Consider the following 25,453-nt stretch of genomic DNA (forward strand, 5'->3'; position numbering starts at 1 on the left):
ATATTCGTTTCATCAACTAGTGATAGCTCATACATTTCTTGACATAATTTAATTAAAGAGTTATTTCATGTTTATTTTTACATTAATAAATTGGGAGTTTCAAAGAAGTCATTCTTTCAAATGCTTGAATTTTTCAGAATCCAATTCACCGCTCAACAAACGAACAAACGAACCCACAGTTGGCTACCCATTGTAAAAAACTGTGACGGTCATTTTATTTTTCGTGAGTAATAAAGGTTTGTTTAGTAGACAAACTGTGATCAAACACAATGCCCTTTCCTCACTTGCCAAGCTAGTGGTTGCAGCGAAACTGAAAACTCAAATATAACTGTCAAACAGTTTACTTTCACAACCAGTAGAAGCGCCAAGCAATTAATGAATTCCACAGGTTTCAAGTGAATTTGCTTAAATATTGGTTGCGCATGATGCAATCAACTCTTGAACTTCCAGGGGTTTTCCGCAAGCAATCTCGTCCTGAGAGTGTGACGACCGACCGAGGCTCCGATTTTTGATGGGAACCAAAATTATTCCCACCTCTGAAAATTTTGATTGACAAAATCAGTAGTGAGGGGGGCACCAGTTAGTCCTCTTTTTCGCGGGGGAATCTCATTAATACGCGGGGGAATAAATTAACGCGGATGACGTCACCGCCTATTGTCTTGATCACTCATTATAGGATGACGTCATATTTTATTTTAGTCTTACCAACAGGTTATGAACTGGTTTGACAGGTTTATCAATGATGTCATGCTCTATTTTTAACTTATGGCAGTCATGGGCGGTATCACCGGTTTGACAGGTTTTTGAAGTTATTTTTGCATACATGATGTCATAGGCTATAGCCATTGTTCTTAAGTGTATAAAAACGCAATAGCGGCCAAGTGCATCATTCACAAATTGTGAGTTTCAGTAGTAATCATGGATGTTGATACTATTTTGAACGAATTTGAAAATTGTATCTGGCACAACGAGATACCAAGTGATCAGCTTTGTCTGGCAGTGGATCAAATGATGGCGTTGACATTTCCCATGGTATGTAGTACCAATTTTGAAATCTAGTGTATTTTGTTTTCAAGACTTAACCAATTGATTGTCTTATTCATTACAACAAAGTCGATTTTTTTGTCTTGTATTGTTCAATACCTCTACTCGATAACTTTACAAAACTCACAAATTTTGTTCCTGTTTTCAGGATATTTAACGGCTTCTCGGAAGCGATTTACAGAATGGAGCCGGCAGAAAACGACCAGCTGAGGTACCATCGATTGAACTTTGAATATTGTTGAGTTTATCGAGATGCTAATACGCTTGTTTATTGTTTTGTAGGATGACGCAGACGTGCCGTCTGTCAAAAAGTCTAGAAATGAATGTGGGACTTGTGGAAAAGTTTTCACTCGAACAGACAAATTGAAACGTCACGAAGAGACTCATTTAAAGATGAAAAAACATCAATGTGGCAAATGCGACAAGACTTTTCACCGCAAATCTGATCTACAACGCCACGAACAACAAGTGCACAAAAAGCGAGCAGCCCTGCGTGAATACAAGTGCCTTACCTGCGGAGAGATCTTTCAGAACATGGCCACATTTCAAGCTCACCAGAAAACTGCTCACAGCAACCCTTCTGCACCCACAAAACGACCACGCGATGATGACTCAGGTAAGAACTCAGTAAGATAAACTTTGCCATCGTATCTCTGCGATACAAAGCACTTGTTTGCTACAATATGTTAATGCTTGAATCGTATCGTATGCAAATTAAATTTCCGACGAAAAAGAAGGGAAGTGGAACAATTTCTTTGTGTCATGGATAAACTTTGCTAATTAAATTAAATCAAATTTGAGCTATGATAAAACAATGGAGTATGAAATCGTTTATTTACGCGAGGTACTAAGATCGGGCATTTTGTGTTTGATTACTTTATTCAGGACCTAGCGCCAAGAAAATAAAGCGAAATCTTATCGAGAAAAAAGCAGCTTCAAGTACAAACTGGCAAGAAGACCCCAGGACCTTGACTGACCTTCCAGAAGACGAGCAAAGCGCTGTCCCTGAGTACCGTCGCCATTGGTATCAAATAAGGATTCGCTTTAACCGACAAAACCGTCTTTTGGACTGGTACAATTATCGCCTGACTTCCGTTCAACCGCAACAGATTATACAACATCTTGATGAAATATTTACTGACCAGCCCACGGTGTTTAAGCTGAAAGTGTCTTTTGGATTTATACTGCGTAACAACGAAACTGGCCAACTGCAATATTATTACGCGTCCCGGAACAACAACCAAGTCTTTGAAGAACCGTTCCAGATTTCAACCGCGGCTGATTTACAACGCGTTCATCAAGCACTGCAAAATCTTGATGTACTTGAATGGGTCCGCCAGCGACGCTCCAACTCCAAATGGGTCGTAGAGTAGGTGACTAATGTCATATTTTTTATAACGAAACTTCGAGGCCACCCTATAGGACGACGCACAGATCTACCTGCTTACCTGGCGAAAAACCATGGTTTAGTTGCCTTAGATCAAAACCATCAGACAGGAAAAGTCTACACCGACAACCTCTGTTTCTTCCGGGCTCTGGCTGTTCATAACGGCTGTCACCCGAAAAACCTAGAGAGAGATGCTAAACATTACTACGAGAGATATTGCGAAACGTTTCCTGAGAAAAAGAAATTTTGTGGTGTGAAGCTTACAGAACTGTCCCACCTAGAACATCTATTTGAAGTGAACCTTTTCGTATATTGCCTGGAGCCTACCAAACCTGACGGAGAAGAGGTTGGAGAAGACACGATGAAAGAAGACAAGGGTTCTACACCAGAGATTGCAGCGCAATTGATACATCGCTCCCTTTGCCATTACTCCAGTACTCTATACCTCAACCTGTACCAGAATCACTTTTCGTACATCAAAGATATGAAAAAACACGCCAAATTGTACTGCTGCTCTCGATGCGGAACCTATTGGAGACATGTAGGCATGCTTAATCGTCACGAGCGAACCTGCGAGGCTAAGGTCCATTATTCCTTTCCTGGGGGTGCGTACAAGACGTCACCTACCATCTTTCAGCTCTTAGAGGACGAAGGCTTCACCCTTCCTCAACATCTTAAGTACTTCCCTTACAGAGCCACCTTTGATTTTGAGTGTATGTTCAGCCCTAACACTGGTCTCAATAATACAGAGAAATTAACCTGGGAAACCAAGCACATCCCTTTGAGTGTCAGCGTCTGTTCAAACGTACCAGGCTACGATCAACCCAAATGTTTCGTCTCAGAAGGGGATTCCAAACAACTTGACAAACAGATGGTCGACTATCTAGTAGAAATAAGTCAAGAAAGTTATCGCCGGATGAAAATAGAGTTCTCCTTTCTTTTTGACGCAATAAATGAGAAGTTAGAAAAGAACGCGAGGGAGCAGACAAAAAGGAATGATTGCGCTGAAGAAGAAGATAGTGATGACGAGGGAGAAGACATCATGGAAACGGATAATGAAGAAGAAGAAGACATTGAGTCTGAAACGGAGGAAGATCGTGCTTTCCTAGACGATGAGGTGGAAGAGCAAGGTCCATCATTTTACCGTGCGCTGGATAATAGGCGCGAGAAACAACAAAAAGAATTTCCAGAGTATACAAACGAAAAAAACAGAAGTAAAAAGACCAGGACCTACGAGGAAAAGAGAACACCCTTTGAAAAAATTGAGAAACAGACTAGACGAATACCTGAAAGAGCTTTCTGTACTTGGCTTCAACTGAGGAAAATATGACTTAAATGCCGTAAAAGAAATTCTCTTCCCAGTCCTAGTCAAAAACGAGGAAGTTCTGTTTACTATTAAGCGCAATAATAATATTATGTGCTTGAAGACGGCTCACCTCCGCTTCTTAGATGTCACCAACTTCCTGGCGCCTGGATTTAGTTACGACAAGTTTCTTAAAGCTTACGAGTGTCCACAAACTAAAGGCTTCTTCCCCTACGAGTGGATGGACTCTTTGGACAAGTTGGATCAAACATACCTTCCTCCTCATGAAGCGTTCTACTCTTCTTTAAAGAAAGACAACATCTCCAAGGAATATTACCAGTCCTGCCTTAAAGTTTGGTCTGACAACATGCAAACATTTAAAGATTTTCTTGTCTGGTATAACAACTTGGATGCACAACCCTTTTGTGATGCACTGGAGAAGATGTGCGCATTTTGGAAAAATAAGAACATTGACATGCTTAGACAAGGTATTTGTATACCTGGTGTTACATTAACTTATCCCTTTACCACCCTGGAACCTGGTATTTTCTTTTCCTTGTTTGATGAAAAAAACAAAGACTTGTACACGCTGTTTAAGAAAAACATGGTAGGAGGCCCCAGCATCATATTTCATCGCTACCACGAAAAAAACAAACCAAGATCAGAGAGGTGGAAATGACAGCCCAAGGAAAAGAACCCAAAATGTGTCAGAAAATAGTGGGATATGATGCCAATGCACTGTATCTGTGGGCCATCATGCAAAATATGCCCACCGGCTCGTTTACTAGACGGAGAGAAGAAACGGGATTTAAAAATGAAAGTTCTGTCAAGCTTGCAACAGAATGGTTAGAATGGGAGGCTCAAAACCGTGGCATTCACATACGACACCAGATCAACGCCACAGAAAAGCGCATAGGCAAAAGAAGACTTCCCGTGGATGGTTTTCACGGTCCTTCCCAAACAGTGTTCCAGTTCCATGGTTGCTGGTGGCACGGTCACGACTGCCATTTAACAGAGGGAAAAGAAATGAACGAAAAAAGAAAACGACCCATGAAAGAGTTACTGGCAGAAACAAAAGCTAACTCCAAATACATTGAAGAGCAAGGATATCAACTCATTGAAGTGTTTGAATGTCAGTGGCGTCGACTCAAGAAAACAAACTCACAAGCTCAACACTTTCTGTCCACTAAATTTCAGCGTCCCCTGGACCATCACGAGACTTTAACTAAAGATCAGATTTTAAAAGCAATCTGTGACGAATCTCTGTTTGGAGTGGTGGAGTGTGACATTCAGGTACCGGACCATCTGAAACCTAAATTTGCAGAAATGTGTCCCATCTTCAAAAACACAGAAATATCTCGAAATGACATTGGCGAGTACATGAAAGCGTTTGCTGAGGAGCAGAATATCATGCCACAAGCTCGAAGAAGCCTCATCGGTAGTTATCTCGGAGAGAAGGTCCTGTTGGCCACACCGCTTATCAAATGGTACCTTGAGCATGGATTACAAGTTACCCACATCTACCAGGTGATAGAATACACACCCGTTCCTTGCTTCCAACCCTTTGGGGAAGCTGTGTCCGATGCTAGACGCACAGGAGATGTTGACCCAAATAAAGCCATTATCGCGGATACAATGAAATTGGTAAGTACCATTTGATCTGAAAAAAAGTCTATTGTTTCGTTTATTGTTTACATCTGTTTTATTTACGAGTTCATACATTTTATTTATAGGTTGGCAACTCTAGTTATGGAAAGACGATTACAGATCAGGAGCGCCATCGAGAGGTCAAGTTTTGTGAAGAAACCAAAGCTTCCTGTCTCATCAACAAGCCCTTCTTCAGACAAATTGATCAAATTGATGCGAATACTTATGAAGTACAATCTTGTAAGAAAAAAAATCAAATTAAATCTACCCATGCAAATCGGTTTTTTTGTGTACCAGTACGCCAAACTTAGAATGCTTTAGTTTTATTTTGACTTTATGGATAAATATCTAGATCGTAGCGATTTTCGGTATTGTGAGATGGATACGGACTCACCGTACATAGCCCTTTCAGGTCCATCAGTAGAGAGTTTAGTAAGGCCAGAGTTAAAGGAAGAATTTCAACAAGATAAGTGTAACTGGTTCCCTCGAACCGACACAAACGAAAACAAGGCTTACGATAAAAGAACCCCTGGGCTTTTTAAAGAAGAATGGTCGGGCGATGGAATAATTGGTCTCAGTAGTAAGACGTACTATTGTTTTGGTGCTTATGACAAGTTCAGTTGTAAAGGGGTCAATAAAAAAACAAACGACATTAACAAAGAAAAATATCTTAACGTTCTGCTGACCAAAAAGAGTAGTTCGGGTTTGAACAAAGGTTTTCGGGTAGTCGACAATAGTATGTATACCTATGAACAAATCAGGGATGGTTTTCGTATTTTTACCCTAAACGGAAAGTGTTAGAAGATGGAGTTACCACTGTGCCTCTAGAAATTTAACTATGTGCTGTAATTAAATTTTTTTTGTTAAGGTTAAGAACAACGATGTATAAGCGCTATAGAAATATTGTATTATATTATTTATCTTCCTTCCAAATAGTTTTAAATATTGTATAAATATAGATATGTATATAAGTTTGTGATAACATAAATAAACTAAGTTGGTTGAAACTTGGCTTGATCTCTGACTAATAATGCACACGCGAAGGACATCTCGCGTTATCCACTCGTGGGTTCTTCACGCAAACTTCGTTGCGTGTCTCACACGAGCTCTTAGGTAAAACACAGGCATTTTAATGGCGACTTTGGCGAGAATGGCGCCTTTGGCGCCCGAATTGATCTTAAATTCAGTCAATTATCGATTTATTTCATTTTTCTCAAACCTTCATTGAGTATAGATGACTCGCAGGAGTTTAAAACATTGCCCGGTCCCAGATTGTCAATCAAAATTTCTAGTTCGCTTGGCGGATCATTTGCGAAAAGTGCATGAATTTTCCGAATTGGAACGCAAATATTGGTTACAGTTCGCTAAATTACAAACCACCAAGATGGTCCGTGTTTACGAGAAAGAGGGTGAACCTAGAACCATTTTTCTATAAATGATAGCGGATGTAGTTCAATCAATCATTTGGAAATATGGACCCAAGACTGAAACACCCTTTCCCGGCTTTAGTAGCCGGTCCAACCTGCTGTGGTAAGACTCAGTTTGTAAAACGTTTACTTGAATCGGGAGAACAAGTCATTGACGGTGCCCCCGAGAATATCATATGGTGCTATGGAATTTATCAACCGACTTACGATGAAATCTTATAAAGTCTGCCGACCATACAGTTCATAGAAGGTCTTCCTGATAATATGGAGTCTATGTTAGACCCATCTATTCGAAATCTTGTGGTCCTCGATGATTTGATGCACGAATTGAGTAACGACCAGCGAATCACCAGTTGTTTACTAAAGGCTGTCATCATCGAAACCTCAGTGTTATCTTTATTTTGCAAAACATTTTTCACTGGGGAAAAGAATTGAGAGATATGAGTTTGAACTGTCATTATTTGGTTTTGCTCAAATCCCCACGCGATAGCAGCCAAGTTACTCATTTGGCGAAACAGATGTTCCCCAGCCACGTGAATTATATGCGCGAGTCATTTCAAGACGCTACCGACAAAGCTTTTGGTTACTTGTTTTGTGACCTTAAAGCACAAACACCGAGGGACTTCCGGTTGAGAACCAACATTTTCCCCGTGGAGACTCAGGGCCTCTTCATATGATCCCGGTTGACCGGGCTAGCCCGCTTACCGAGATCTCGCCTCGTTCCTATTTTTTTTCTAAAAAAAATTCGATGTGTTCATATGAGAGGGCGGGCCAGCCCGCTAACCAAGATCTCGGTTTCAGCGACCGAGATCTCGGGAGTCCGGGACGAAAACTTTCTCATATGAACACGGTATCCCGGTTACCGGGATGAAGTCTATAACCAAACATTCGCGTCTTAGAACGGATATATTTGATTATTACGGCTTATTTCTGAGATGTTCTAGTTCAAAATAATTCTTTTTCGTAGTAGAGATAAAGATATAATACTTTTGAGGTTTGTAGAACCGATAAAAATGAAAAATTCTTGCCGGGCTTGTTCGGTAAATGTCACGCTCGATTGACCGCGTCACCACTTTTCATCTCGGTAACCGGGATGAAATTTCCCATATGAACGGACTGCAAAATACATCCCGCTTACCGAGCCATCCCGGTAACCGGGATCATATGAAGAGGCCCTCAGATTGCTTATGTCAAAAAGGTATAAAAGAACTGCATCATAGTGATAGAACATCAGTTGAGCATGGCTCAGCGTCTGAGAAAGAATCACGATTTTCTGAAACTCCTTGGAAGGTTTACTCCAGCGCGACGTAAAGTGATTCTTAAGGTTGCAGACGACGCTTTGGTAAAAACTATTTGTGATTGTATCCTCAACGTGTTAGAACAAACGGTGCCTGTCAGCAAATCAATTCAGAGAAAACTGCTAACACACAAGAAAGCCTTGGTGGCTTTAGCGCAAAAAACAACACCACTGAACAAGAAGAAGAAAATATTAGTCCAACACGGAGGAAATATTTTAGGGCTTTTGTTGCCACCCGTGTTAAAAGTATTAAGCGCACTCCTGACAAAAATGAACCACGCCAAACGAATGGTTCTCGTTCCCGAGAATACCCTAGAACGATTACAAAATCGTCAAAATGTATTATCACCACCGCTCACACAGCAATTGAAGAGTTTAGATGCCGAAATGTCGGACATTTTGGCGAGTAAACAGCTAGACGTCGAAGAGAAAGCGAGGTTATACAATTAAGTATTACAGCGCTATCTGACTTATTACGATCAGCGAAAAGGCCAACCGTTAAACGTTAAGATTGCAGCCCAACCGATGACAAAGAGTGAACCGCTCGTGGAATTATCAAAACCAGAAAATAGTAAAGAGATACCACAAGCAGCACCGGCATCTGTTGAGGAAGAAGTTTTGAAAAGCGTTCCTAAGGTTTACAAGACGGGGGCAAGACAACTCTTGGATAAAATTAAAGAAAATCGGAATGTGTTGCATTGGAATGATAAAGCGGAATTGATCTACGAAAATAAAGCGATTCCCGGCTCTCACTTAGTGGATTTAATCAATGATGCACTACGCCACCGCAAGGGATTTGAACCTGTTGCATGGCCAGTCTTTGCGAGAGGCCTGGCCCGAATGAACGTTCCCGAAAACTTGGTTCGTAATCCTGAAAGACAGAATGTCATTCGCGAGTTTAAAACTAAGGTCAGAGAGGAAACTCCAGAGAGTCCGTCACGTTGGCTTCCAACACCAGTCACTACTGCATCCCTCATAAAAAAGCAAAAGCGAAGAGTGTTAACCTCACGCCCCCAAGCTGCTCGTTGGTTACGATTATAAATCATGACAAAAGATTTTTTTTTTTCAATGTAAATGTTTTTCTTTATTGTGATCACTCAATAAAAAAACTTTAAAACTTTATTACATGGTGTATTTAATGAACTTGATGTTGTGTTCTCACTCCTTGTGCGTTTACATGGGTATTTTTTTTAGACTTAGAGGAAAATATTTTTCGACAAATCGTTTAGCAAGAAAATCATTTCGTCGTTTGTTGTTAGAAAAACGGTGTACAATGGCGCTCATTTTTATATCACGACAGCGAAATAAGGCATAATATATGCAGTAATGACCACAAACTTTCGAGTTAATACTTTGCAATGTCACAGTATTAAAAATCCAGCTGTTAGAATTATTGTTCAAAAAGTTTGTAAATGTTCTTGAATAACTGCTTGGAGGCAACCCGTAAGAGTCAAAATATTCTCCCTCTCGATCTTTCGTGAAGTAGAATGCAACCCAATGAGATCCAGGCTTGTCACTGGTATCCACATTGGCAATAAACAGGGCTGGGTATGACAAAACACTCGTCGGCAGTTTGTCTGAAGGGTAGACTCCTTGAAACACAGCTCTGCTATATTTATCCTTTCTTAAAATGAGTGAAAGCTCAATGGTGTTCATGCTTAGTTGTTGTAGTCGTAGAGAACGTTTCGGTTTGTGTCAATTTCGATAACACTTTCAAACTCTGCATAGATGATGAGGTTTACTGTATTGGCAAGGGGTTGAGGGAAATGAAGTTCTACGCGAAGGTTTCCTTGTTTTAAAAGCTCAAAATGATCTCCCGGACAATGATCTGGGGTCATATCAAATGCAAACAAGGTGTATCCCTGGTGATAATCGCTTCGAGTCATCTGGTTTCCCTTATCCTGGGAACACGTCCCAATTCCGGAGAAAAGGCTCTGAAAGCCAGCTATGAAATTCTGACCGCCAGCTTTCTCAAACTTTAGAAAGAGAGGTTTCCGAGGTATTTGCTCTCCATCCACGTAAACACCGACCTGACTTAGGTTGTGATGTTTAAAGTTGAAAGGGTTGGCAGCGTAAGATCCATTGTATGCTTCTGTGTCCACTAATCCCAGTACTAGACGCTTGGGAATGCGACCCAAGAAAATATTATCTGGGTTAAATGCCCCGAAACCTCCTGGAATGCGGCGTTTATCCGGCGAACTTTACAGTCCACTTGGCAGTACTTTGCTTTAACGCAGCGGCATGTCCCAAGGCGATAGAGGAAGCAATTTTAACTTTTCTAACATACAAGATCGCTTCAGTGATGACCACCTTGAAATTGGGACCGGCGGCTGAGGAGACTAGGCAGAATGCATTCTTGGCTCTGTTAAGCTTAAGCCTTAGGTTAACTCCGTTCAGTAATAAACGCTCTTGAAAGAAAATGTCACTGTGAATAGGACCAGTCATATCGACCGTATCACTACCTTTTTTGAACTCATAGCGAGCTTTCAAGCCCATGTTTGCAACATCATTCTCAGCCGTCGGGTTAACAGCGTCCATCTTTCCAGGGGTATCTTATAAAACATGACCATAGACAGCTGACTAGCCTTAGCATCCTCACCGTAGTTTAGTAACGTTTCAATCATAGCGCGGTAAGGGTAAGTATTAGTTGATGGTGAGATCAGTCGCTCGTTTAAAGAAACATCCACTTGTGAAAATAAGAAATGTAGAAATAGATTCACGGGGCCCACTTGTGCGTTGGGGTCTAAGACGGCACAGTTTGGTTTTGTAATTTTGACTTTGACATACAACTGCGTGCGTGCCAGGTCTAGGTATTCTTCTCTAGATCCTGAGACATTAAATTCGATGGGACCGCTGTGTGTGATGTTACTCAAAGGGTGATATTCTATCCATTGTCCTTTGGTGATAGACGTCTGCGTGGTGGGAACAGTGAAAAGATCTAGCTCTGTTTTCGTACACTCTATTGAGTCGCGGTGTACAAAAGCCATCCTTAGTTTCCCGATAAAAGTTTAAACGTTCCTTGTTGTTGCTTCCGCGGAGTTGTTTTTCGTTTCTTGCTTGGAGGTGAACTGATATTTTTAAGACGAGCTTTCCTTTTTATAACTTTTTGACCACCACCTGACTGCTCTTGCGGAGAATTCTGGGAAGTAATATCGCTCAGAGCCTGTTTAGCGCGTTTACTGACCGCCCTCTTAATATACTTCCCCTCAATCACATCCTGGGCAACATTAACACCTGTTTGTAAGGCTTTTTTACCAAGCACCCTAGCACCTTGTCGAAGATGAGGCATCGCCCAGCGAAACAGACCTCTGAAAATACCTCCTAGTCCATAGCCCTGCTGAAGATCGAGCGCCATGAAAGGCTGGCAAATTTCCACCTTTTTGTTTTGTCTGATTGACATAGTACTGCTCATACAACTTATGATTTGGTGTGTAAAATTTCTTCATCCTTTAAAAGAACGGAGGTTGACTCTGACGAAAATGAAGTGTGAGCAACACTTTACCAAATTGAAATGGTACAAATTCTCCTGTATCGCGCCTTATATTAACTTCGATTGTTTCAAATTGCTTTCTGCTGACAGCTATGTATTGCGAGCGCAAGAATGCCTTGCTAATCCATTCACCATCGACGCCTTCTACTGGAACGATACGCAGTAGGGGGACAAGGGCATCTCCGACATATTGTCCCTTCACAATGTCGCAGTAAATATATAGATCATGAAAACCCGCTTCTCTTTCACCTGTGGTGGTCTTTGAAATAACTTGGGTTGGAGATTGGAAGCCAAGCATGTATCCAATATTTTCCAGAACAATGTCTGTGTTATTTTGTAGTTTTACAGTGACTTTCCGACTCAGAGAATCGTATGAGAATTTCACATCATCTTTGAAACGCTTTTCACTATCCACCAACTCGTTCATCTTAGCAATAACAGCATCAATTGAAGCATAGTGACCCGGTGGAATTATCATGGTTTCCCACACTCCATGAAGTTCACGATTGCGAAGAAGGAATCGATTCAGAAAATTTCCTTGCACGTTATTCCAGCTATGTGGATAATGAATCTCCGTCAAGGCTACTTCCCAGTCCCCCTTCAAATTAATGGTCTGGGGTAATCCCACTCGGTACTCGGTTAGCGTATTGTTTGGGAATTTATCCAGACTACTATTACTAGGTAGATGCAAATAAAACTGTGTTGCTTCCATGCTTTCTAGTAATCAAATGATCACTTTCTTAAGGGGGATCTTAATTTATAATAGTTCACTCAATGACAGTTTGATCATTTTAAAGTTATTTTTATTAAATACACTCATAAAAACCTTAATTACAATTTTGTTAGATCACTTTCAGGAACCCAAGAGTTAAATTTAGGGTCTTCATAGCCTTTCCATTTCACAAGATATTCCATTTTACCATTGCGCTTTCTCTTACGCAAAACTTTTTCTACCCGATATATTTCATTATTCTTAGTTACTTTTTGCAATTCTGGTTCATAAAATGTTCCTTCTAAGATTTCATTCGCGTCGTCTTTAAGCTTATAGACTGGTACTTGACGTGGAAATCGTTTGCACACGGTAAATAATTCTTCTGTAAATTTGGAAGATAAGATTTTTCAAATAAGCGCTTCACCTTACTAATCCTCACGCGATCTCCTACGTGAAATTTGAAACGAACACGCTTCTGTGTATTATCACCGCAAAGCATATGCCACACTTTAGCTTCATTCGCTTTAGTAACTTGACTAGGTTTCATTTTAATACTACGGTGATAAGTGTTATTATAAGACTTAACCAATTGCGGGAGAACATCGATGTAACATAAAGTGTTTTTATAAGTGAAATATTTATACATTTTGTTTTTAAATGTTCTATTAAAACGTTCAACAGCCGATGCTTTAAGTCCTGAGTTAACTGTGAAGAAATCGATGTCATTATCACGCAAGAACGTCTGGAACACGCGATTGAGAAATTCATTTCCTTGATCTGTTTGCAGCTTGAGTGGTTTACGACTAGGCGATAGAATCGTCTGAAAAGCTTTGACTAGTTCTTGTCCCTGTTTCGTCCTTGAAGGCAACTTACTGAAAATATCTATACAGTTCAGCAGGTATTTAAAACCTTTGTTATATCAACTCAGAGTTTGAACATCGACTAAATCTGCTTGATATTGAGCATCTATACCAGAAACAATCACTCGACTTCTGTTGTAATGCCTGCATGCGGGTTTATGAAGCGTGTAAACATCTTGTTGACTCAACCAATCTTGTACTTGTTTGCGGGAAATTTTACTCTTTCCCCCTCTTTGACTGCTCTGTACACAGCATCTAAACCACTGAAACTTGCTGGGTGACTTGGCTCGAGGTAAATACTTGCTAACTTTTCCTCCATCGCAAAATTCATAGTTTCGTACGATTACTTTACCACCACAGCAAGCTAATACACAGCGAATGCGGTTAAAGATTCGTTCGAATCCAAAAGAGGGTGAAGGCGGACAACAGTCCATCACCTACGTCTACCTTCACGGTTGAAGTTGTTATCATTGTTATAATATTAGGAAAGATACAGCCATTCAAAAACTCCAATTTTTACTAAGAAATGTATGGAACGCCGGACGTGCGTCCGGCGTTCCATACATTTCTTAGTAAATTTTTAAGTTTTTGAATGGCTGTATCTCGCCTAATATTAGCTTGATTGACACCAAACTTGAGGATGTTGTAAAGTTCGATGTGCTCTTTCCGGCTATGTGGGTATTGAGTCCCATAACCCATAATACACAGACTCGTACCCAGACCCCCACGGTATGAAATCAGGCAATTACATGCCTTCACATATACAACTATCCTTAGGACTGAGAGAGCGTGGGAACTAGGATATCATAGAATTCTTTCCATTCCTCCTCGGTTAACCCAATTTGTTGCACAAAATTTAAGAATAGCAATAATCTCCCCCAGTTAACTTCTGTAAAGACTTCTGAATGTAGATTCTTTACCTTGTCGAACATCGGTCCTTGCACATCACAGAATTTTCCTTTAAGTGAAGTTATTTCACTTGATGGTGTAACCACTTTTCTCGCTATAAGGCGGTAGACGCAAAACTGGATTTCAAGCATAGAGAGGGTTAAACCCATGTTAAGTCGAATAATGACAAACACAACCTGACTCAGAATCATCTAATGTGCACACTTTATTGTTTCAGAAACAGACTTTAGTTTTAATTTCATTAATCACATAATCAAGTTCCATTAGTTCTTCTTCTTTTCTAACAACATTCTCGGGACATTTTCCTGCCATTAAGTCAACCTTCATATCCTCATCACACGTTTCCACAGCATTACTCTCTTCTCCACAGGGACCATAGTAAAGAGCATGTAGAATGCGCTTTTGTAGCTGTTTCGATTGCACAAGCTCACCAAAGCTATCCAACTCAAGGGAAGTGAGGTACACGCTGGTCCAAGGCAGCTTTAAGAGAGTCAAACGTAGCAGCATAAGTTAACTGAAACACATGCCCAACAAGACTGACTATCCGCTGCTGTTGTATCTTTTCCATTTCACAGACCGCTAACCGAGGTTTAGTGATTAATTTAAACTCACTGATGGTAAATAACTGGTTGGAAGCCATCACAGTTTGTGAATGATGCACTTGGCCGCTATTGGGCTTTTACTCACTTAAGGACAATGGCTATAGACTATGACATCATGTATCCAAAAATAATTTCAAAAACCTGTCAAACCGGTGATACCGCCCATGACTGCCATAAGTTAAAAATAGAGCATCATTGATAAACCTGTCAAACCAATTCATAACCTGTTGGTAAGACTAAAATAAAATATGACGTCATCCTATAATGAGTGATCAAGACAATAGGCGGTGACGTCATCCGCGTTAATTTATTGCCCTGCGTATTAATGAGATTCCCCCGCGAAAAAGAGGACTAACTGGTGCCCCCCTCACTACTAATATCTATGAAATTCTTTTCGTTACTTGCTTAGCTTCAGGTAGTGAAATGACAAAACAAGGCAGGGTAACTTTTCCCGTTATCATCAATTTATTCCTTTCCTTTTATTTTGGCACAGAACGCTTAAAAAAAAGCTTGGAAATCGATTAATCGCCACTGAAAAATATATTTTCCGCATTATAAACAATTAATCTAAAAAACATGTAATAATAATAATAATAATAATAATAATAATAATAATAATAATTAGTGGAAAAACAAACAACAAATACAGAAAGTACGTATGAAAAAAGGGAGAATTGAAGAACACTGTCGCAGTTCTTCATCCATTTGCAGACATCTTCAACAAGATCATGATACCAGCCCTAGATCTCTTGACTTAGCCAAGAATTTTGCAGTTCTGAAGAAATGCCAAGGAAAGATGGACTGTCTGGTTTACGAGATGGTCCTAATTAAGAAGTACAGACCAAGTCTTAACATCCAATCAGACTCAATACGTGCTAAATTGTTCACTTGACTTTGATTTTCCTTTGGTGAGGTCACTTGATGATTCACTGGCTTAGAACAATAGACTATTGTTTTCAGTTTAGTTTTGTCTACTTACTTATGTAAATTTTCTTCATTTTCTTGATAATGCATATATGATGACAGGATGTCATCGAAACGTCGAAATCTCTCTGCGCTGGTTTTTCTGATTAATTGAATACAGAAAGGTGATTAAAAATATCGGTATCGGAAGAAAAAGAAAAACGCTTCATAATTCTGCAGTTCATGCTAAGAATATCCATACAAAAACTTTTCGAAGACGTTGATCGATCAATAATATATACAAAGTCAAAAATCTTCCAAAAAAATAAAAACCAACAACAAATGGAAGGCTACCAAGAAAAATAAGAAAAACTAAGAAATGAAATTATGTCCTCAATGTTGAATAATAATAATAATAATAATAAAAATAATAATAATAATAATAATAACCATTTTAAGGGAAAGATGCTTACAACATTGGGAGCAAGATCATTCTCAGCAGCAGCTCCGAAACTCTGGAATGAGCTACCTTTGGAGCTTCGTCAAGCAACATCACTTAACATTTTTAAATCTCGACTTAAAACTTATCTTTTTAAGAAGTATTTTTATAGTTTGTAACTTAGTTTATTTTATTCTCACGGTAATGTATTTTCGTTTTCTTTTGAACATATGATTGTAAAGCGCTATTGATCAGCACATGTAAATACGCGCTATAGAAATTGGTAAATAATAATAATAATAATAATAATAATAATAATAATAATAATATTTTTTTAATTTTTAATAATGATCTATTTTATTGAATAACGAATAATGAAATAAATTTTACAATCAACATGACTCTAAGCGTACTGTTCAAGTATGGTTGCATGCAATAAAATTCAATAACATAATTGGAAATCAATTTTTGCACACTATTTATATCGTGAAATGGATAACAACTCAAGACATTCTCAGTTTACATTGCATTATCCAGCCTAAATATGCAAAGCTTATAAAAATACAATGCGATATTCTTCTTCTTTCCTCTTCTGCTCTATTATATAATAATAATAATAATAATAATAATAATAATAATAATAATAATAATAATAATAATAATAATAATAACAACAATAATTTTCCATTTTCAATTTCCCTTTCCCCATTCCCCATTCCCCGTTCCCCGTTCCACCTTTTAGTAACATCAGGTTAATTATCAATAAAATTTTCAGAACTGATTAAGAAACCTTTTTGAGCGGAGCAAGCCAGACTGTTTGTTTGTCGAGTTTGAGCGTTATATTGATCTCTTATGAAGAACAGTTCGGAGTCATAAATTGAACAGCAAAGTTTACTCTGGCACTGTCTCAAGATCTTGTCCTCCACTTTTTCTTAAGTCGATTTTTCAAGTCACTTTCAATCGTCGATCCCCTGTCTCACAATCAGAAGGAGCGGCATAAGAAATGATTGCAGTCTAAGAACCGCAATAAATGAATGACCCAATAATTTATCAGCAGGTTTTTCTCGGCTCTTGAAATTGTTTCACCCTCCACAAAATTAAAACCAACGCTCTGAGAAGCCAACTAAATTCTTGGGGTGAAGTTCTGTGGGCGATTTAGTTGCGTTGTTGATATTGCACTCAACGGAAAAAAAACTAACCACGATAAAATTGATTTACTAGTCAGGCAGCCTTTTTGCCACTTCTATGTCATATCCCTTGAATTCTTCCTGAGTAATCGGTCTTGTGTCTTAACTTTCACTTCAACGAATTTTTCTTTACAATTCATCTTAATCTACAATTATTTCACTTCGTTTTTCTGAAACATTGTTAATTTGACATGCTTGCTCCCTCCCCACCCCACCCACACCCCCGTACAAAGATGTAAAAAAAAAAAATGACACATCATCACAAAGGACAAAGTGTTTTCGTTTTCGAGGTCACGGTTTCTAAGCTGAAATAATATAATTTATGGTTGACATTGATCAAATGTAAAAGGGTTATGTATTTGGCCATTCAGGTGTAAAATACAAAGAATCAAAGAAGATTGCGTTACGTACTTCACTGTTGAAATCAATCAGAGTCACCCCCAGGTCACCCCCCTTCTCTCCACCCTCCCACTCCATCCACCCTCGTTAATTGTTGATGTAAACATCATAAACTAAAACAACAACCTGAATTTTCGCGTTCATCAGTCAAACAAACCAAAGAGCGGAAGTCTTTTTACTGAACTACACGTTGAATAATACCAGTTGACTTTTGAGGAGAGAGGATCAAAATGTTTCGCTTGTTCTTCGTGTTGGCGTTAGGCGTTTTCTTGGCCGGTTCTTTCGGAAAAAAGCAGAGGAGGTCTGCAAATCAGGTAACGCCTGAGAAATAAGTTGCATATATATAACATTAACTATAAATTTTGGAAGCGGTCAGTGAAGTGGTTTCTCACACTTTTTTTTTTCGAAAAAATCTATCATCGTGAATTGATCACCCACCTCTAAATTTTGGCGCTGTCGCACTTTAAACTAAAAGTGGAACTATTTCTAGAAAGGTGTGTTCAATTGCAAAATGCAAAACTTGGGAAAAAACTGATTTATCCAGACTCAAACGCCGAATTTATATAGAGCATGCTTTTAGCTTTCCAGTCCCCTGGGCAGGGTAGCACTTTGCGCCCTTCTCCTCACACCTCTCTTCCTCCCCAATCTCCTCTCATTGTAGACGCCTGGCTAAGAATTTGTGCTGCAAAGGTTTTGAAGAAATTTACGTTTTTTTTTATAGTTCATAAGGGAAAAGAATTTGATCTTCAGAATCCAAGTATAATTCCAGCGATTTTTAGCGAGGATTTGGGGCTGTGTGGTCAAAGATTGTTGGTTGATAATTATACTCAGAGCGGGATTTCTTGGGCCAAGTAAGGACTATGTAGGACTGTGCGAATTTTTGTCTTCACCACTGCATGAGGAATTGATTATTTTTGTTCTAGTCGTTTTGGAATTTCGTTATGTTTTAAGTGAGAAAATATTGCATTGCCTTACAATGCAATCAATCCCTTGATTATTGCCAAACAAAGTAAACTTATAATGATAATGACAGAATCTTATCCATCATTTGGGTGACATACGTGAGTACATGTAGGCTTTTATCTTTCTAAAATTATAGACTAATGTACCCACAAGCAAGTCAAAAAGCTGTGAAGCTGTTTCTCAAGCCTGTGGCTGTAAAGATGGTAAGTAAATTGAAAATCTTTTAATTGTTAATTACTGAGTGACAAATCAAATCCTCTCAATCTGTTTTTTACAAGTCACTGTTGACCATTTGATCCCTATTAGGCCACCCCTTTTTTTCTCCATTTACCATCCACGTCTTCATGTAGGACCAATATTTTACCTTTGTGCCTCAGTCTTGTGGAAAACTCTCTCAGCTGCAATTAGTAACGGAACATTGTTGTGTATGAAAATGACAGAATTTGTCAATTTCTTAATAGGCAGTGACCAAGTTGTCAGTTATTTTAAGGGGGGTGGGGGGTAGGGGAACTCTTTTAATTCCCAGATGTATCCCTTGTATTCCAACACGATGGCAGAATGCAACTGCTGTTATCGTTGTCAGTCGCTCTAACTTAATGACTTCAAGTAGCAAAAGTTACAATAATAATCAGAATACATACAAAAGTACTGTACGAAGATATGCCAGGCTAAACAGAGAATGCATTTACAATACGCAAACTAAAAGTATATGTATAGGATTGCTTTGGAAAAGGCGATAATGAAAGGTTGTTGAGTGTTATTGAGGATTACAATAATTTTGTGTTACACAAAATTTCAAATTACGGTGCGCAATGCATCAAGGGTGGAAATGGGCTTTTAACATACAGTGTAGTTTTGTTGGAATTAACCCTGCAGTTTGGCTGAATTAAGACATTTGCTCATGACAGAATTTAAGGATGTGATGGTTTTATATCCTGCATGTGAACTGCATGCATATGCATAATACATGTATTTCCTTTAATTTTTTGCAGGGAAGGATGGAAAAGATGGGCAAAATGGTGTGTATTCAATAACTTCAAAAAAAGTGTTATGAAACATAATATACTTAATGTAGGCTGCATAATTACAGCTGTTAATGTAACCTGAGCCTTATTAAATGTTTCAGGAATCTAGTTTTTGTTTAGAATTGTGCTGCACAGATAACTATTGGTTAAATAAATGGCAGCTTTAATTTTACAGTGGCAGTACTCTTTGTAACTCAAACCTCAACTAAGTCGAACCAAAATCGATTTCCCCTGGATTTCTGTCTGACAGCTCATGTACATTGACTATAATTTTACCCTTGGTAGCTCAACCCAGGGCTCAATGACTCAAATCTTGAACCCCTTACTCAAAGCAATTTTCATTGCCCTTCAGGTCATTTTCTTTAATATAACTAATAATACCCTCAATAACTTGAACCCTGCTTGTCTTTGAAACCTGCAAAGTTCTTACTGCCTCAGGTCTTCTCCTGCTGCTAATTTACTTTGTTTTGTTTCACATCACATTAAATTTTTACATTCTGATTTATAATTTAGCAATACAGTATTGTTCCATTTTCACTCGACTTTTCTGGGATTGAATTTGATTAAAATTTACATGTATGAAGACAAATACACTGACAGACGAAACATTGTTTTTCCCTTATTCCTCGTCATTTGTTCTCAACTCTTGATGACTTGAACCTTTTTCAATGTCCGTGAATGATTCGAATTATCAGTTGTTGACTGTATGATTATGTAATTTTATAAACTCTTTCATTGTTTTTCTTTATCACAAGTAACTCAGACCATGGACACATGCAAGCTGAGAAGTTTTAATAAAATAATGATTAGAACTTCTACCTCTTCTTATAAACTATTCTCTTGGAACTTTTCAACATTAATAGTTTAATAGTATGCCCAGCTATAAAACAATGCAAGTTTCTAATCAGCTTATGTGGGTGTCAATATCATTTTAATTTTTTTTTACTTTCACAGGCAAAGACGGACGGGATGGAGTAAATGGTGAATTTTTTGTAGTCAAATTTTTTCCAGAATTCAATGTATTTGTTCTCTGCAAATACTACAGTACTTTAATAATGAGAGGCCCTAAATTTTCATTTTAATGTGTATTATATTTTATTGTTCTTATTTCAATCATTGTGGGATATTTAGCACATTATAACTGATCATCGTTGGTACAAGCTCAATACAGTGTATAATATAATTATTTCCCTTCCATCTTACCTTGTGTGTTACAAGCATTCAGGTTGGCCAGATTTCCAGAGGCGTCTGTTACTGTGTACAATGAAGTTTAAAATACACGGTGGGGAGGGGGGGGGGGGGGGGGCTGGTATTTGCAAACAAGTCAATAAGAACTTTACATCACATGGCTAGTTCAGTGGATATGTTGAAAGGCCCGAGCTAAGACCCCAGGAGGTACATACAGCTGTACATAGTTGGCTGTTAACTTAACATAGAGCTATTTAATATAACTAATCTTGGTTAACTCTCTTACTGTACATGTACATGTACAACCACCTTTTAGTGTTACATGGAAATAATAGAAATAAATAAATTAAAGTAAAAATTAAATGTTGATGGGGATGTTCAGTAATTTATTAATATATATGTAGATGAAAAAATCTGGCCAAAATTCAGGCCTCGCTACTATAGCGATTGTTACTATAGCGAGGCCTGAATTCTGGCTGGGTTTTTTCATCTACATTGGTAAAATGTATCCATTTACTGGCTGTAGTGTATTGCGTGACATCACGTGAATTGCAGATTGATTATGCAAATACAGTTGAGTTGGGCACATGGGCGCCTGTTAGTAGTTGCTTGTTCGTTCGTCATATTGCTCCTCCCGCGAATACACTTCATTTGGCGACGAGGATTCCACATGGCGACTTTATTCGGTAGAGTAGATACATTTGATGAGAAGACGGAAACTTGGGAGCATTTTACAGATCGCTTAGGACATTATTTTGATGCAAATGGTATCGGCGATGAGTCCCCGGGGGACAAAGCGAAACGGCAAGCAATTCTGTGGAGTATGTGTGGAAGCAAGACGTACAAGTTGATGTGTGACCCTCTAGCCCCAGCAAAACCGGGAGAAAAATCGTGCCAGGAACTGGTAAAGCTTTATCAGGATCATTTAACTCCAAAGCCATCGGAAATTGTTCAAAGGTTTAAGTTCAACAACCGTTTTCGCACCGAAGGAGAATCAGTAGCAGATTTTGTGGCAGCGCTGAGGAATTTGGCCGAACACTGTGAGTATGGAGATACTCTGGAGACAATGCTGAGAGACAGGATTGCGTGTGGAATCCGGGATGAGAAGATACAACGACATCTGCTTGTGGAAAAGAAATTGACCTTCCAGAAGGCATATGAAATCGCAACCGCCATGGAAGTCACAATGAAAAATATGACAGTGCTTCAGGAATCGAAGGAGTCGGAGTCGGTAAACAAGGTAACGGTACAGGCAGAAGGGACGGACGGCCATCGCAGACCGCGGAGATTGGTTTGTTTTCGGTGTGGTGGGAACCATAGTGCACAAACATGCCGGTTTAAGGACCTGAACTGTTACTATTGCAAACAAAAAGGCCACATTGCCGACAGGTGTCCAAATCGCGACAAAAATCAGTCAAGAGGTGAAAAGCAAGATGTGCAACCGAACAAAAGTGATCAGAGGGGATATTCTGGCAAGCAGAGGTCAGGTAACTTACACCAGTTAGAGGATGTTGTTAATGTTTTTGATGAGGATGCTGGGGAGGAGGGAGATGTGTATGGCAAGCTGTTTTGTGTGAATTCAAGTAGAGGCCACAACCCTTACAAAGTAACAGTGTTAGTGAATGGAGTGAATGTTACAAATGGAAATTGATACTGGGGCCTCAACAACTGTTGTTGATGAGAAAACCTTCCACACTTTGTGTCATCCGGGTAGAGTGTTGGAACTGAACGCTGTGAATACTGCACTGCGTACCTATACAGGGGATATGATTCCTGTAGTGGGGGAGTGTGAGTTGGAAGTAGAGTGTGATGGTTTTAAAGGCCTTCTACCAGCTGTGGTAATCAGGGGAGAGGGTCCATATTTGATGGGCCGTAACTGGCTTCAGCACATTTCTTTAAATTGGAGTGAAATTTTCCATCTTTCCGCCATGGATAAGGACTTGAATGAGATGTTGGAGACACATGCTTCCAGTTTCCAAGAGGGTCTGGGTAAAGTGGCAGGAGTGAAGGCGAAAATCTATGTCAACCCTACGGAGAGGCATCGATTCCTTAAATCCAGGCCTGTAGCCTAAGTCCTGCGTGAAAAAATTGAAACAGAGTTGGATCGTCTAGTCAAAGAAGGAACTATAGAACGAGTTGAATTCTCCGAGTGGGCCACACCCATCGTCCCCATTGTTAAAGAGGATGGCACTATCAGGATTTGTGGGGATTGCAAGCAAACGATTAATCAAGCAGCCAAGTTAGACAACTACCCCATTCCCAAGATCGAAGATTTATATGCAACCTTGGGGGGAGGTATGGAGTTCACAAAGCTGGATTTAAGCCAGGCGTACCAACAGTTGGAGCTGGATGAGGAATTAAAGAAGTACACAACCATCAACACCCTCAAAGGCCTCTTTAGATACAATCGCCTCCCATATGGCATTGCATCAGCTCCTGGTATTTTCCAGCACACGATTGAAAGTCTTCTTCAAGGAATTCCGCAAGTTGTCGTCCGGATTGATGATATTCTTGTCACTGGCAAGACAAGAGACAAACACCTGGAGAATCTAAAGGAAGTGTTGACTCGATTAGACAAGGCAGGCATCCGCCTTAAGCTGAAGAAGTGTGTATTCTTACAAAACCAAGTGATTTATTTGGGGCATATCGCATAAGCAGGGATGGTATACAACCCATAGAAGGCAAAGTGAGAGCCATCCACGAGGCACCCGCACCAAGTAATGTCAAGGAACTTCAGGCCTTTCTGGGAATGTTGAACTGTTACGCTTGTCATTTTCCAAAGTTGTCGACTATTTTGGCCCCTTTGCATGAGCTACTTGCCAAGGACTGCAAATGGACATGGGGTAAAAGACAGGTGGGAGCTTTTAACCGAGCTAAGGACATGTTAAATTCCTCAGATCTCTTAGTCCATTATGACCCCAGTAAAGAACTTGTGTTATCTTGTGATGCCGCCCCTTACGGACTTGGAGCAGTCCTCTCCCACATCATTGATGGGAAAGAACGGCCCATCTCGTACGCCTCGAGGACTCTATCTCCTGCTGAATGAAATTATGCCCAACTGGATAAGGAGGGAGCTGCGGTGATATTTGGACTCAAAAAGTTTCATCACTACCTGTACGGACAGAAATTCAAGATTTTTACAGACCACAAGCCGCTTTTGGGTCTGTTTAAGGCAGACAAAGCTGTTCCAACCATGGCATCACCAAGAATTCAAAGATGGGCCCTACTTCTAGCAGCCTATGACTAAGAACTGGTCTACAAAGAGGGACAAAACCACGGTAACGCTGATGGCCTTAGTCGGCTACCTTTGCCGGATACCATAGCGAGGGTCCCCACTCCTGGGGAAACAATACTCTTAATGGACCGGTTGGAAACCTTGCCAGTAGGTGCTGATCACATTGTGGATTGGACAGCCTCAGACCCAGTGTTACAGCAAGTCTTAAGAAGAGTCCACCATGGCTGGGGAGATAAATGTCCAGATAAAAGCCTGGAGCCTTATTATTTGAGAAAAGACAAACTAAGCACACACAATGGATGTGTTTTGGGGGGAAACCGTGTGTCATTCCAGCAAGGGGCCAACAACAGCTTCCGGAGGACTTGCACAACACCCATCCAGGGATAGTCAGAATGAAAAGTCTGGCGCGTTGCTACCTATGGTGGCCGGGGTTGGATGATGACATTGAAGCTAAGGTGAAGTCATGTGAAGTATGTCAGTTACTTAGGGCAGCACCGGCCGCTGCTCCCCTTCATCCGTGGGGATGGCCTGAGAAGCCTTGGTCCTGCATACACATAGACCATGCAGGGCCATTTATGGGACAATTATTTCTTATTGTGATTGATGCATATAGCAAGTGGATGGAGGTGAATCCAACATCCAGTACCAGTGCGACAGCTACCATACAGCTGCCTAGAAGAGCTTTTGCCACTCATGGGTTGCCTAACATGTTAGTTTCAGATGATGATGTAAGGCAGCGCGTGGAAGCCCAGCAATCATCCCAGAAAGAGCAGCATGACAACACAAGGACAGTGCGACAGTTTGCTGAGGGGGACAAGGTTCTGGTTAAGAATTTTAGTCCGGGACCCAAATGGAAGAAGGCACACATTGACAGCAGAACTGGCCCACTGTCATATACGATCAAGAGTGAAGATGGTGTGGTAACCCGCAGGCATGTGGATCTTCTCAAACGACATGACATACCCTCGAGGGAGGAGGATGACCTACCTGAGTCAGCAGTGCACGCTGAACAAAATCCGGTACCACCCACGGCAGTAGAGGAACAAAAGGATGCATCCACAGAGCCCGTTTCCATTAGCATGGAGGGGTCAAATGCAAGATCCCTGGCAAGGAGGTCTCAGCGCTCAAGGAGAACCCCAAGTTATTTAAAGGACTATGTATCTGTTTGAACATGGATTAAAGTTGCGTTTAGTGATCATTATGAGATTGTCAAGTACAGACATTACGGAACAATCAGTTACCCTTGTAGGAACTGTGTTTTGTGAACTAGGTGCGGGGAAGAAGTAGTGTATTGCGTGACGTCACGTGACATATGTTAGTGAATTGCAGATTATGCAAATACAGTATTGCTCCTCCCGCGAATACACTTCACTGGCTAATAGTGCCACGGCATGTGACCTGCAATCATTAAAAAAAACAAATTACAGTGTAGTTTG

At 40.0% G+C, this 25,453-nt stretch overlaps 4 protein-coding genes and 1 pseudogene across 7 annotated transcripts in view; all 5 read left to right on the forward strand.

Moving 5' to 3' along the window:
* LOC146462326 (uncharacterized) overlaps positions 1-25,453 on the forward strand; it is a 76,053-nt gene that overhangs the window by 27,697 nt on the left and 22,903 nt on the right. The window lies entirely within an intron of this gene.
* The window catches only part of LOC146462327 (uncharacterized), a 40,927-nt gene that overhangs the window by 9,529 nt on the left and 5,945 nt on the right, over positions 1-25,453 (forward strand). The gene's annotated exons all lie outside the window — the stretch shown is intronic.
* On the forward strand, positions 573-2,438 carry LOC146462328 (uncharacterized). 3 transcript variants are annotated; one of them, XM_085085857.1, is made up of 3 exons: positions 573-1,255; positions 1,327-1,660; positions 1,930-2,438. In XM_085085857.1, exons 2-3 carry the CDS (start codon positions 1,438-1,440, stop codon positions 2,415-2,417), a joined length of 711 nt encoding a protein of 236 aa, XP_084941983.1. In that variant the 5' UTR covers positions 573-1,255; positions 1,327-1,437; the 3' UTR covers positions 2,418-2,438. The 3 variants fall into 3 exon arrangements, with proteins under 3 accessions (XP_084941983.1, XP_084941982.1, XP_084941981.1); XM_085085856.1 differs by having other exon boundaries at positions 573-1,032; positions 1,193-1,660; XM_085085855.1 differs by having other exon boundaries at positions 573-1,660.
* LOC146462329 (uncharacterized) lies at positions 3,847-6,495 on the forward strand (annotated as a pseudogene). Its single transcript, XR_014857172.1, has 2 exons — positions 3,847-5,378; positions 5,468-6,495. The product of XR_014857172.1 is annotated as an uncharacterized LOC146462329 (transcript).
* On the forward strand, positions 18,177-20,178 carry LOC146462330 (uncharacterized). Its single transcript, XM_085085812.1, has 3 exons — positions 18,177-18,457; positions 18,706-18,772; positions 19,562-20,178. The coding sequence occupies exons 1-3, from the start codon at positions 18,177-18,179 to the stop codon at positions 19,601-19,603; spliced, it is 390 nt and encodes a 129-aa protein (XP_084941938.1). The 3' UTR covers positions 19,604-20,178.

This window comes from Pavona decussata, unplaced genomic scaffold, assembly GCF_977016875.1.
Source record: "Pavona decussata unplaced genomic scaffold, jaPavDecu1.1 SCAFFOLD_190, whole genome shotgun sequence".
In the NCBI taxonomy this organism is placed as follows: domain Eukaryota; kingdom Metazoa; phylum Cnidaria; class Anthozoa; order Scleractinia; family Agariciidae; genus Pavona; species Pavona decussata.

Excerpts from the sequence above, each read along its gene's own strand:
- LOC146462328 (XM_085085855.1), top strand. The coding sequence starts at position 1,438 with ATGAAAAAACATCAATGTGGCAAATGCGACAAGACTTTTCACCGCAAA. Across the intron at positions 1,661-1,929 it reads ACCACGCGATGATGACTCAG|GACCTAGCGCCAAGAAAATA; the intron begins GTAAGAACTCAG and ends TACTTTATTCAG.
- LOC146462330 (XM_085085812.1), top strand. The coding sequence starts at position 18,177 with ATGCTTTTAGCTTTCCAGTCCCCTGGGCAGGGTAGCACTTTGCGCCCT. Across the intron at positions 18,458-18,705 it reads AGCGGGATTTCTTGGGCCAA|ACTAATGTACCCACAAGCAA; the intron begins GTAAGGACTATG and ends CTAAAATTATAG. Across the intron at positions 18,773-19,561 it reads AGCCTGTGGCTGTAAAGATG|GGAAGGATGGAAAAGATGGG; the intron begins GTAAGTAAATTG and ends AATTTTTTGCAG.